General features: G+C 46.0%; 2 protein-coding genes across 3 annotated transcripts in view; one reads left to right on the top strand and one right to left on the bottom strand.

Moving 5' to 3' along the window:
* MTFR2 (mitochondrial fission regulator 2) overlaps window positions 1-7,905 on the bottom strand; it is a 288,587-nt gene extending 280,682 nt beyond the window's left edge. Inside the window, exon 1 of the mRNA XM_069606753.1 lies at window positions 7,619-7,905. The gene's annotated coding sequence lies outside the window, so the exon portion shown is untranslated. The remainder of the gene's footprint in view (window positions 1-7,618) is intronic.
* Window positions 7,906-8,291: 386 nt separating this feature from the next.
* Window positions 8,292-13,435, top strand: part of LOC138453688 (armadillo repeat-containing protein 1-like) — a 264,412-nt gene continuing 259,268 nt past the window's right edge. The window contains exon 1 of one of the 2 annotated variants that reach the window (XM_069606755.1): window positions 8,292-8,428. Coding sequence is in view for 1 of the 2 variants with exons in the window: in XM_069606754.1 (XP_069462855.1) it covers window positions 8,490-8,578 (89 nt within the window). In the remaining variant the exon portion in view is untranslated. The other variant, XM_069606754.1, reaches the window with a different exon arrangement.

Genomic DNA, 13,435 nt, shown 5'->3' on the forward strand with positions numbered 1-13,435 from the left:
ACATTTTAAACATTTGAACATCTTTCCATGGTTTGCCGTTTGTGTATTTTAGAATGCTCCAGTGGTGCCAACAATGTATGCTTTGTATTTTCCTGTGATGTAATTGTTATGCAAAGTATTCTTTTTGAAACGTAATCCTACATCTTTTAGGCCACATAATGTTGGCAAGTATGCCATATGGTGGACACTACACCAGTCCCTTTGAAATGCATTAATTTCTGCTGGCTTGAAGCTTAGTGCGACCACGCTCACGAATTTAAAAAGAAATGTGTCTCTTTCAATAGCCAAACCGGGACATTTGAGATCCGTAGAAATGACTGAATGCAACAACAACAAAAAATTAAAAAATAAATAAACGATACACAAATGGGGATGTTTGTGTATTTTGAGTAAATAATAGGTGGGGTGGGGTAAGGGTATTAGTTAAACAGGGGTGAGGGTGATGGCACTGGTATCTTCCTCCCATCGCCGTCCCCCGCATTCTTCAAAAAGAAAAAAGTACTTTTGTTTTTGGACCAAAACAATTCATTCATTTCACCTTCGGTTTTTTCCCCAGTAATTTCATGGACAACCGGAACATTTGGCAGCGGGGCACTTTCCCGTTCAGCACCCTCATAGTCAATGAGGGTGCAAAATGGGGGAGGTGTCCCTCTGCCAGGACAATGTCCTGCAGAGCTGTGGGCAGCAGAGGGGCTCTCCCTTAATGTGGGTGATCAGAAACGTAAAGGGTGAAAACTGCTGCATGCTTTAGGAAATAATGACTATGGCTTTAAAACCCAAGGGGGGATTTGTTAGGCTCACATTAATCTGCATGATGCAATTGTGACTTTGCATGCAGGATGCAGAGAATAAAACTGAAGCCATACTCTTGTCACGCACCATATTTCTATGGCGATGTATAGTGTGTAAGGCATATGCATATTAGGAGGTTTGTATGCATTTTACCCCACAGAGCCTGGACACAGCGTTAATAGATGCATTTCCTGCATCTGTAATGGTCCTGCAGTTTGCATTTTTTTGGTATGTGTTAAAATGCCATCTGTCACTAATGTTACCAAAAAGTGGATTGGGGGGCGGGAGGGTGTTAGGTTGGGGTTGTGGATGAGACATGGAATTGCGCATACTGAAGTGGAGGGGATTGATGGCGGCGGGGGAGACTCAGCACTTTGTGGGTCCCCCGTCCCCCTCCCCCCCACACTATTGCAATGCTGGATACTCCCACGCCTGTGCTGGCTGCTCATATCAGGAGTGTGTTCCTGGTTTCACAGATTGCTTTGGGGTGGTTTTGCCCAACAAAACACACACATTTTCTAAAAATAAACACACAGACATGCACATCAAACCAAACTCCATTTTCAATTGTAAAATCAACTCAACTCATGATCTTTAAAAACAAATCTATCCTGCAGAACTGTGACATTTCTACAGCCACTACAATTGCTTTAAATGAAAATCACCTCATTTAAAATCACTGGTTGATGGCAGCAAAGCACTTTTTCAAAGAGGTTCTGAATTTAACAAATTGGTTGTTAATTCTGATTTTTATTCTATTTTCTTTATTTGTTTATTCGTGCACGTGAACTAATATAATTGTGTTTTAAATTGCTAAAGGTTCATCTTTTCAACCATTAAAAAAAATAATTTATGTGCGATATGGCGTGCTCTCAATTTACAGTCATTGGCTTGCAATGCAAGACACCAAACTGAGACAAGAAGCCTACTTTACCTTTTTTCAAGTTTTTATAAATAAGTACCGACAGTGACCAGGGTCATCTCCGCCTGTATTTATACGTAGTAAAAAACAATCGGTAAACACGGAAAACAGCTACCCTTAATTAAACCACATTCACATGCTTTTGATGGAAAACCTAGATCCCTGCTGGTTATAGCCATCTCTGCTGTTGGTGCTCAACCAATGAGTTGATCCCAAATACTGGATGTTTTCTTTCATCAACCGATCACTTTAAACCAGCATCCCTGAAGGCACATATGCCTGCAAACTACACTTTTCCAAGTAATTTGTCCAGTTCTCTGCCTGCTACAATGCCTTGCACTCTGTTAGGTCTCGAGCTTTGTATTTTCTCTTACATAATTAAAGCTAACTGGATCTTACACTAAGTAGCGAACAATAATTACATCCAGTCTGTACATCCACAGACCTACAGCCAAACCATACACCATGCTTAGTCTCCAGGCCTCTTTGCTATTAAATTCTGATTGTATTATATATTAGCCCCCTGGGGACAGGTGCTACCCAATCAGGTGGCCGACAATGCAGGCGGAATCTGCACATACTAACCAATCGCATTCCCTGGCCCCTTGCGCTTCTCCCCCAGCCACCATCTTGGTGCCAGTGGGTAGGGCCGAGTCTCCACTGGAGTCCCTCACCTCAATTCCCCCTCCCCCAAAACTGAAACTTCCAGCCAAATCTCCACTCATATGTGCAACTCTCTGCCAATACCTGAAAGTGGTATATATTTTTTTAGATCAATGAAACAAACGCAAGAGCCATCTTGTCCAACTGTCTCTGAAGTCGCCAGTTACCATGCCTACCGTAACAGTATACTCAGTACTTAGTCTCCAGCGCTGACTTCCCTTTAACAGTGTGAACTTTTGGATTTATGACATTTCTGAACTTCTCCTTACACATCATACGATGGGGTAAGCATAAGGTATCCCAGGACACTGACCTGTACAACAACGACTGCAACCAGCTGCACAGAGCCTTACAAAGAAAACTATTTTCACTGCCTTTTAAATCATATTTATTGTGTTCATCTTGAGTACAAATAAACTTCTGGTAACATTACAAATATGAGTAAAACATTACTGATTAAATAAATGAATTTGCTAATCAAGCAAAGTTTGATTAGCAGTCACTGCTAATCAATTTTAGAAAACTAATTTATGCCTTGTACGAAATAGTATTGAAACACACCTACTAAAGTTGGCATTTTGTGTGCAGATTTGCAGCATGCCATGTACTTGCTGCTGGTTCCCAAGAGGTAGCTCCTGCCTATTGGATGATGCCAGATCCCCAGGAATCGGTTTCAGCTCCTGCTCATCAATTCTTAAATTCAAACCCTAAAATATCACCATTACCTAGAGTGGGCTTTCCAATCCTTGGTAAATAGTGAGGTTACGTGCCGCAACTTCCTATTGGCTTAGCACTGCTGATCTCACGTTCCCTCATTCAGCCATCCTCGCACTCGGTTTGTCCATCCATATATGTAGTTGGCTGCCAATCATGTTGACTTATGTGTGCAGGGGAGTTCATGCACAAAGTCACGATTAGGTAGGCGACGGGGATACATTGAAGGGAAAATAGAGTGTTTAAAGGGTAAAGGAACAAAGATGAACGAATGCAAACGTGAGGAATGAGCGAAAGAGGATGTGTTATTCAATGATTATGAGGACTGATGAATAAGGGAACCCCTAAGCACTTCCAAGTAATACGTGGCGAGTAAAAACAGTGTGCCATGTTCACGTGGACAATACAGAGAGCGAGTGAGTGGCCTTTTATGCGTGGCTAGTAGCTTGCAACTTAAATTTTTTGCCCCCAAGTAAGGGTATGGTACCGGAGGGATGAAGGTAAGATTTTGAAGATGGATACATTAATGAAAGTTAAGAGCATATGAAAGTGCAGGGTGGAATCTTTCAAGTTGTAAGCTACTACTTGCATCAGGTTTTACTTGCTACTGGCGAGTGCAAGTTTTGTAGCCTGAAGTAGTGTGAGAATTTAACATCACCTGCATAATGCAAGGCAACCTTCTCCATATACTTCACCAATTAACAGTTTCAATGACCATGAACCTTCTCATCTGCGGCCCTGACACAAGGGTTCCCCTTACACTTAATCCATGCAAGCGCCATACATAAAATATCCATAGTAAACCTCTTTCCGTGCTCACTCCATGTCCCCTTCCAATGGGGTTAGGATCGCTGCACTCTGTCCTACTCCGGTGTCTATGGATCCTGTTCATGCAATGGTGCATCTCTCTTACTGCCTCCGACCCTACACGCTGCAACTTTTAACACAGATCAAAGGGCAGGGTTCGAATGGGAGGGGAGCCATTTAGCTCCTTCTTGTGGCCTAGAAGTGCCGGGTTAGCTCGACACCAACAGCTACAAGGAGCTAGTTTTGGCTCCCCAGGCCTACTGAGCCAAAAATTATATACATATGCTACATTAACTTAATGCATTCGGCACAATCTATTATTGAGCCTTAAGGCACACCTATATGACATTTAAAGTAGAAGGGTTAAGTATAAGGGTTCATTCAAAACGGTCAAAAATAATACGTTAGATTTGCGGAACCCTATGTACTAACTCCTCGTTCACCAGTGGTAACTCTTGCTCACTGGTTAATGCCAGATACTGTAAGGAACTCATGGTGGCAACAATAAAGACAGACACAAGTGATCACAGTTCAAGGGTGTTAACTGTATGCCTGGGTGAGAAAAACGCCTAAAGCTAAGATGGGAGCAAACCACGACCATCAAATAATAATAAGACAGTCCTAGTAGCATCTTGTCAAATAAGAAGGGCCTATGCTTAAAAAGAGTGTGGGATAATGTTCACCAGAAAAGAAATAAGTGTTCACAAAATGATAAGTCAGGATGTTATGGCGGGGTCTCCCTTCCCCACATTTTGATCACGGGAAAAGGCGGAACTCCTGAGCACAGCACACTCCTGGGCCACTCCAGCACGAGGTTCACAAATCTATTTCACAATACCAAAACCTTCACGGGTCATTTCTCTTTCCTCAAAGTCTCTTGCCTTAGACGGCCTGCTGGATCAAAGAGTTCATTCAGCGGTCTTGCACCGTGGGCGATTGCCCTTTGCCCCTAGGATCTCCCTCCACAGGGCTCGGATCCTCTTTGTGAAATGGGCCTCCCTCCATCGGGCTCACTACGGCCTTCTTTAACACAGTCCAGCACCGAAATGCTAGGCAATTCTCCTCTGAACTAGAGCACCAACAGAAACCTCTGTTTCAGCCTTGTTGGGCATTATCAGTGAGGTGGAGCTGTGCCTCTCTGAGAACAGTGAGCAGGGGGTCCACGTCTGGATTCCCCTGGTAACTTAGGGTGAGACCCAAAGTTACCAGGACAAAGACTGATATGCAGGGATATTTCTCCTCTGTGAAAGGGACAGTGAGCTAGACTTGTTTGAGAATCTCTTGGTGGCCATCCACCCAAGAACAGGTCAATGGGCTGTGTTTGTGCCGGTAGAGAGACTCACAGAACCCCCTTTGTTTTGAATATTAAGTAACTTTGGGGCTCACCCTAAGTTACCAAGGGAATCCAGACGTGGACCCCTTGCTCACTGTTCTCAGAGAGGCACAGCTCTGCCTCACTAATGATGCCCAACAAGGCTGAAACACGTGTATGGGGTTGCTGTTGGTACTCTTGTTCAGAGGAGAATTGCCTAGCATTTTGGTGTTGGACTGCCCCTGGGCAGGACACCCCTGGGAAGGCCAAAGACTGATATGCAGGGATATTTCTCCTCTGTGAAAAGGGACAGAGAGCCAAAGACTTGGTTGAGACTCTCCCGGGGGCCATCCACCCAAGAACAGGTCAACGGGCTGTGTTTGTGCTGGTAGAGAGACTCCCAGAACCCCCTTTGTTTTGAAGATTAATATAATTGCCTTTTATAACATTATGGCAATGCTGGCAAATGTTACCTGATAATGTACCTTCAAAGGATGTTTCATGCTGTTAATGTTCAGTGTATTCTGCCCGAATCAGATAATCTCTTACTAACTTGCCCTTCCTGTATGCAAAGTGACAGCAATGACGAGAGATGCAGCATTGAAACCAGTGCAAAATTCTGAAGCAGAGAAGTTGGTGTATGTAAAAACCTACACCCAACAAAGTCAGAAAATCAAAAGAATCATCAAAAGGAACTGGGATGTTTTGAAAATAGATCCTAATCTTGCTCAGTTATTTAAAAAACCACCAACTTTTGCTTTCCATTCCCGGTTCTTCCAATTCTTGTGCCGTGCTCGTGTGCTGCCCAGCTGCAGGGTAAATTGTTCAGTGCGCCTCTGGGAGGCCTCTCCAAGCACCCCCAACTCAGTTTAAAATTGGCCCTTACATGCTTTTCCTGGCCCTCTCGACCCCTGCGGCCTTCCCTTCACCCCCGCCGAACCCTCACCCTGGATGGCTCTCAGGACCAGGAAGCTCTGCTAATCCAGGAGCCCCAGGGCAGCCAAGGGCCAGAGGGAAAGGGCTGCCAACTCCTGAGCAGCTTGTGTTTGCCTGGAACATCCGATGCAGACAACCTACAGCGAATGATAAGACAAGTGTGGTTTGGGCAGGGAGAACAGCCATTACTGTACTCCAGTAAAACCCCACCACTCTTGTACCTAAAATCTCACACCTACTTGTAACTAGCATAATCGTCATTTTTATCACACTGCCAAAGTCTGATTCTAAGTGTTTATTGCCGACACTGATAAAGTTGAATCTAAGTTTTCATTACAGTATACAACACGATATAACACTGTGTAGATTGCCTGCATCAACCCCTGGAAAGTCAGTTAGATGTGTTGGGAGTTATCTGTGTACGGCACTTGGCTGTATTCTGGAAATGGGTTGCACTTGAATGGATTTTGAGGTTGAGTAATTTTGGATTGATTTCTTCGGGTAGGAAATGTGACTGTCATGACCTCCCTCAGCACCCGTCCACATGCCTGACCTCTAAGGTTGCTTACTGGAGCTGAGCCAGCCCAAATCCTAATCTTGGCCAAATGTGTACACACATTTTAAGCCTCCTCTTAGAACTTTATCATACCTGGACTTTGGTCCCAAAAGGTAATTTCTACCACAAAGCACTGAGGCTATACAATTGGGAAAAGGCGCTATATAAATAACTACTACAATACAAAGCTCTCCCTCATCAGGAACGCAAGGGGGGGGCGAACATAGGGGGGTGGTATCAATTCCTGCTCCTCTAGTTGGATCCTGAAGCAATTATATGTAAAGAACTACCTCTTTAAAAATTGGTCTAACTACAAGTCCCAGAAAGAAAAGCAAAAGCCAGGACTGTTTGAGCCAACGCACCTGATATGGGAAAACTTGACAACATGCACAATAATCTCGGAAAGTATGTATTTAAATCTAAAGGCCTTTGCGTGTTCAAAACCGTCAATCCCACATTTTGAAAAAAAACACATTTCGCTTCATCGGTATATTTGTAAATAAATGTCCCTCTCCGCACACACCATTATGATCCCCTCCATGCTCAAAAGCACTGATCAATAAAAACAAAACTACACACCCATTGCTGCAAAGGTTTGGTCACGAGGTAATCAGTGTCTGCTTCTGTAAACCCCAAGCAAAATCTTGATGGAGCAACCACCAGAAGGAAACAGCAAACTAAAGTATGCATATCCGTACTGAAATCCAAAAGTACACACTAGAGTTTAATAGTATACGGGCCAATTCGGCTTAGCCACCTTTCAGCGAAACAATATTTAGGACAATCACTTTCAATGAAAGCTAAAAATAAACTAAGTACAAAGTCAAGTTAAAAGTAAAGCATTTTAGTCACAGTTCGGCAGACCAAAAAAACAAAACAAGACTACTTTGCGTCCTTCCTGTTTAAAAGCCCATACCTGGCTTTGAAGTAGATGACGCATATCCGGTTCACGAGCCTGCGAGAAACCTAAAACGAACTTGGGTTTTGAACAACGTTGCGGAACATTCCACCGCCAACGGTCCGCTCTTGGTATTCCCTTATTGATTCATTCGCGTCACAAATACTAAGCAATAGAGTTTCGGCTGATCTTAACGTGTCCTGTAAACAGAAAGACATACAGTATTCAAACCTTCGCGGCGCTCCAATAGTGCCCCTTTCTCATTGGACCTAATCTTTTTGTCATTGACTAAAAGGCGATTGGTTAGAGAGTCACGGCTTCTGGCCTATGGTAGCACACGAAGAAGTCCTGGGATGATGGTGGTAAATAGAGGACAAAAAAAAGCCACATTCTGCTTGGAAGCGACAAGTTACTTTGTTGATTCTTGTATGTTATGAGTATACTACACATTATGTATAATATATACATCTCAGGATGTCACGTGTGTTAATGATTTTTGTTAAGCACATTTAAAAAAGGGTACGTTTGTTTTTGGTGGTTGCCATCTTGGAACGGACACCGCATGATGCACTATTGTTTAATATCAGATAGTATATCGGTATTCAGATCAAAATGAACAAGGTCGCCGGCTGGCGTCGGAAGTCGTTGTATTCGCTCTCGTTTTCATGACTGCTATTGGCGAAATAGCTCTCGTTTCAAAACGGCTGTTGCCTCACCATAGTTACTGAACGTTGAACGATGGCATTCACTTCCGGTGTATGGATTACCAATAACTGAGTACGAGGGAGGTTTGAGTGCTGCGTTGCCGCCACTCAGATGCACGTGAAGGTGAGAGATTAGTTTACGTGAAGACTTGATTGACAGATGTACATGGCTTGATTTCAAAGTGATGCCGCCCTTCTACCTGCAAAACGATGTCTGCAATCAAAATGCCTTTTTGTGGGGTAGTATAAAGTTTCCAGAAGCAAAAAGAAAACGGTATATTTCATTTATTGTAATACACAGTTTTAATGGAGCAGGCTCTTATTTCTGAGCACTTATCTGATCGCACAATATATAGCAATAAGAAGAATTATCTGTTTTGTTTCTCCACTTCTTAGCATTTCTTCGTTGCTGAACTGCAGGTATCGAATCCTAGACCAACGTTTTGTGTAGAAAGTGCTCCTGAAAAACTACAGTCAGCAAACGTATCAACATTGTTCATTCCATTCTGGAGACCTAGTCCATTACTAATTTTAACTTTGGCTTCTGGGTCTTGTGGTCTGGGATTCTTCTTTATAAACCTTGGACTACACGTTCCAGAATGCAAAGTTAAACCCAGGACTGGATTAATGTCACCCAAATGGAATGGATGATGATGGTGTGTATGTGTGTATACATATATTCCCACAGCCTCATGCTTGCATTGTTTAGCAAAATCCTAGACCGGGCCAGCCCTAGGATTTGTATGACATGGGTGGAAAAAGCTGTGTGGGTACCCTTGATTTGCACCGCAGAAAATGATGTTACAAAATTTAGTCATTACCTCCCCATCCCTCTTCCTCGTTACAGTAGTCACCTGCGAGGCCCTGCCTCTCAAACAGGAACTTTTTTTTTCTCCAGAGGTATAAACCTCCTACTTACCAACAATACACAGTTCTTTTTCGCTGTCTCGGACAGGGACTGGATCCTCTAGGAGCGGGGATCCGGGAGACATGGTGTGGTTTCTTCCGTGGGGGTGTCTCCTGCGGGGTGGTGGGGACTCGCAGTGAGAATTGGGCTCTCCGCAGGGCTTGGGGCCTGGTTGAGCAGGCATTGCTGGCTGGGACCTCCTGCAGGGCTTGGAGTTCTGTTGCATGGCTTATTTCGTGAGAGCCAGGTTCGGCAGCACTATTGGGGCGCCGTGCATTATGGTTTCCCGCCCCTCCCTCTTCCTGCCGGGGGCCTGGTTGAGGGTGGTGCGTTCCCTGGGTTTCTGCTGGCCAGGGAGTTTTCGTATCCTCCTGGATGGCCTGACTGGAGGCGCGGCTGGCTGGCATATCGGTGCAGGTTGCTGCTTTCGCCCTGTTTCCTGGAGACGACTTCTTCAGCGACATACTGCAGGCAGTGGGATTTGGCTTTACTGTTCTGTTTTGATGGGCAGGCATGTGGACTCTCCTGCCATTCCTCCGTGGCTGCGGAGGAGGCTGCCCTTTGGGACCTGGTGGACCGTAAGGCGAAGGACGCATTGAAGAAAGCTCATGTGGATTCCCATCTAGGAATGCAGGCCAATGTCTATGATTCATATACGGCAGAGACGGTTCTCGGGGGCTTTTGGCTTCTCCGTAAGGCGATGGAAGATGGCTCAGATTTCTTCCAGTGCTTGATGAAATGCAGTGTGAAGACCAGCTCTTTTCACGTCTCTGCTCGTCGTCGGCTTCAATTGAGAGACTGGAAACTGACAACTCCCAGAAGGCTGTAATAAGCTTTTCGCAGACTCTGGTAGACAAGGTTCACCGGGTATCATCTGCGCCACAGGTTTGATGTTCTTTGGGGGCTGCACCTCGGAGCAGAGGGTCTGGGGGCAGGCATGGCCAGTTTCATCACTCCAGGGGCTTCCGTCCCAGGCCCGGGGGTCCGAGGCTGGCAGAGGAACATCTGAAGCCCTGACAATTACTGTGGGGTGCCGCCTCCAGCAATATTTTCCCATCTGGGAGCGGTGGTCCTCTGATGCTTGGGTCCTGCAGATTGTCCGGGAAGGTTACCGGATAGAATTTCTGTCACCTCCTCTTCAACCGTCCTGGATCATGACTACTCTGCCCAGGGAACCTGCCAAGAAAGCGGCCATGTGCTCAGCCACTGCCGAGCTTCTGTCCAAGGGGGCCATTGTGCCCAGGGTCCAGTGGGGTCTGGGGTTCTACTGTCGGGTCTTCTTGGTCCCAAAGCCTCAGAGGCGGTTCCGTCTGATCTTGGACTTGAAACAACTCTATGCCTTTGTCAGGGGTGTTCGTTTTCAGATGGAGTTATTGCAGAAGATCATTCCTCTGGTCAGGCGAGGGACTAGATGGTCTCCTTGGATGTACAGGATGCCCATTCACCCGTTGCATTTACAGTTCCTCAGGTTCTCTGTGGGGGGGACATCATCAGATCTGAGTCCTTACCTTTGGATTGAAATCAGCTCTGATGGTCTTTACGAAGGCTGTGGCTTCGTTGGTGGCACAATTGCATCTACAGGGGATCCAGCTGTTCCCAGTCTCGGGTGTATAGCTCAGGGGCAACATGCTCGCCTTGGAAGCAAGACGACAAGGAGCAACACAGGTTCGATCCACGGGTCCGCGCTTAGAAACCTCTGGGTATTAAGTGCGTTATAAATAAGCTATCATATCATACCTGGACGACTGGCTGGTCAAGGCAGATCTCTGTTGTACTGTTCAATCTCACCTTCTCATTGTCTGTCAGTTGCTCCAGGATTGGGGCTCCCTGATCAACTGGGAAAAGTCTCAGATGGCCCCTTCCCAGGACCTGGTGTTCATATGGGCTCAGTTCTGCCCCCAGAAGTGGGAAGGTTATTCTGCCCCTCTCCGACTCCAGTCGCTCCTTTCCGAATTCCTTCGACATCCCTGGGTATCTGCACGGGAGCTCCTGGTGGTACAGGGGCACATGGCTGCTTGTGTTTTTTGGGCCCGCCTCCATCTTCAACCTGTAGTAGCACATCTTTGCTTCACTGGTCCCCCTCCTCCCAACCTCTTGGGCAGATGTACCGATTTCAAATGATCCGAGGGTTTCTCTGGGTTGGTGGTTGATGAATTCCTCCCTACTGAGGGGTATTGAGTCCGATTGTCCCCCATCGTGTGGTTCTGATCACCGACACCAGCTACTTCGGGTGGGGGCCTCCAAGCGGTCTCTGTCTTCTAAGGAGCAGTGGGATGTAGAGGGGCTGTGTCGATCCTCGAATTGGAGGGAGTTGGCAGTCTGGTATCGGTCTCCCCAACTCACTGGCTGTGTTGTTCTCTGTCGCTTCTTTGTTCCTGGAGCCAAGGACGATACCACTGCATCTGCTGCTTCTCCCCGCCTTGGTCAGTTGCATGGGAGAACCCTCGGTATCTCCGACACACAATGCAGGATTCTTCAGCCTGGTTTCCTGGTCTTACGTTTTCTGCCTTGAAGGTTTCTTGAAAGTAATGGCTTCCTGCCAAAAAGGTCAAGGGTGCTGCCCCTCTCGCAAACCTCTCGTGCTTGGCTGTCTTTCCCCCTTCGTTCAACTGCCAACTCAAAACTGCTGGACCTTCATGTGTTTTGCCTCGCTCAGAGTGTACTCTCGCTCTCTGCCTTTTATCTGTTTGGGGAAGTGTAATTGAAGTCAGGTGTGAGTGATTGTCGATAATTGCCTGACCTCGTCCGACTATAGTATTGGGACATTTCAGGTATATAGCTCAGGTTTGAGTCTTTCCCCCAGAGCGGGCTGTCCGTCTAAAAGTGTTTGTGCAAGAAAAGTGGGTAGAGGGACTGAGCTTCTAAATATCCCATCGGGTAGGACGGGGTAAGGTGTAACAGGGAAAAGAGGAATACTGCTTCTCGGCATCCAGTCTCACACTCCCTGAGGACCCCTCACCAGGTGATCCTCCTGCACTGGTCCACCCCCAGGGTCTGGATCCAAAGGCGATGGCTGTGCCCTGGCCACCTGGGAGAGGGATCCACAGGGACTAGCAGGTGAGACACCTTCTGGTTTCGCACAATACTCAATACCCTAATGGCCTATTGCCATACATCTGTAACTCCCTTTTATAGAAAATAGAGATACCTTTTCCCAAAGCCCTTTTAACCAAACGTCTATTTCTGGACAAAGGGGTAAAAGCTCCAAGACTTTCTTTTTCAGTTCTAATTATCATCCATGTAGAGCTGGCTCATCATTTGGAAATATTGCAAGTTGTTGACTGATGCAAATTACTTGAACAATATCAATGGACTTCATCTCCCACAAGTACCCAAGTACTTGAACAAGGAGGAAGAAGAGAGCAATACAGAGCAGAAAGAACCTTAATAAGCATGCTAGTTGTTCTCACAAGCAACCCGTGCACAGGACATTTAAAGATCGAAAACCAATTGCAAGAGGATGCTGGTGTTTGGAGGAAGTCGTCGTACCTCAATGCTAGGCGTGTGGTCCCTGGGAGCACAGACCGGTGTGGCAGAGTCAATGGGTTCACCAGCAAGGAGGCGGAGAAGCGCAGACACGTCGGGAACAAGGGACGATTCCTGGGCATTCGACAGCTAGAGAAAGCAATGCTTTGCTTACCGAGACCTGAAAGAAGGCAGGCCCTCTGACAGGAAGCCGTAAGAGGAACCTGAACGACACAGATGCAGTCCCGAGTGGAAAGCGGGCGGCATAGCTTTGCTGCGTAAGTGTGAACGGGACCGTAGATGCCACACAGAGCCAGTGAGTCAACACAAGTAAAATGGGGATCCCGGGGCGTTTCAGCGACTGCGCCAAACACAATTTGTAAACTTTAAAGCAGCAGAACAGAGACATTAAGGAGATTGTTTGTTTGCAAAGCAAGAAGAGATATTGCAAACACAAGCCCCAGCCAAATATAAGAGAATGGAATGCAGATTTGGGGAGAACCAAGACCGAATGTTGAAACAACCAGACATAAAGAACCAAAGAAGATGTATCCAATTGTTGAATTGAAAGAGGAACTGTTTACCAATGAATGTGAGAAGACTGGGCAGGCGAGTAAGCCAGGCAGTCACAAGTGCATAAGAAACCCTGGCAGGGGAGTATACAAGGAAGTTGCAAATCTACAGGATGTCTCAAGCAAGGACTATGTTTGAAAGAATGAACTTTTGAAAGAAGGAACTACAAGGCTAAGAAGCTTTGTA

This window comes from Ambystoma mexicanum, chromosome 4p (assembly GCF_040938575.1).
Source record: "Ambystoma mexicanum isolate Mex_15411 chromosome 4p, UKY_AmexF1_1, whole genome shotgun sequence".
NCBI lineage: Eukaryota > Metazoa > Chordata > Amphibia > Caudata > Ambystomatidae > Ambystoma > Ambystoma mexicanum.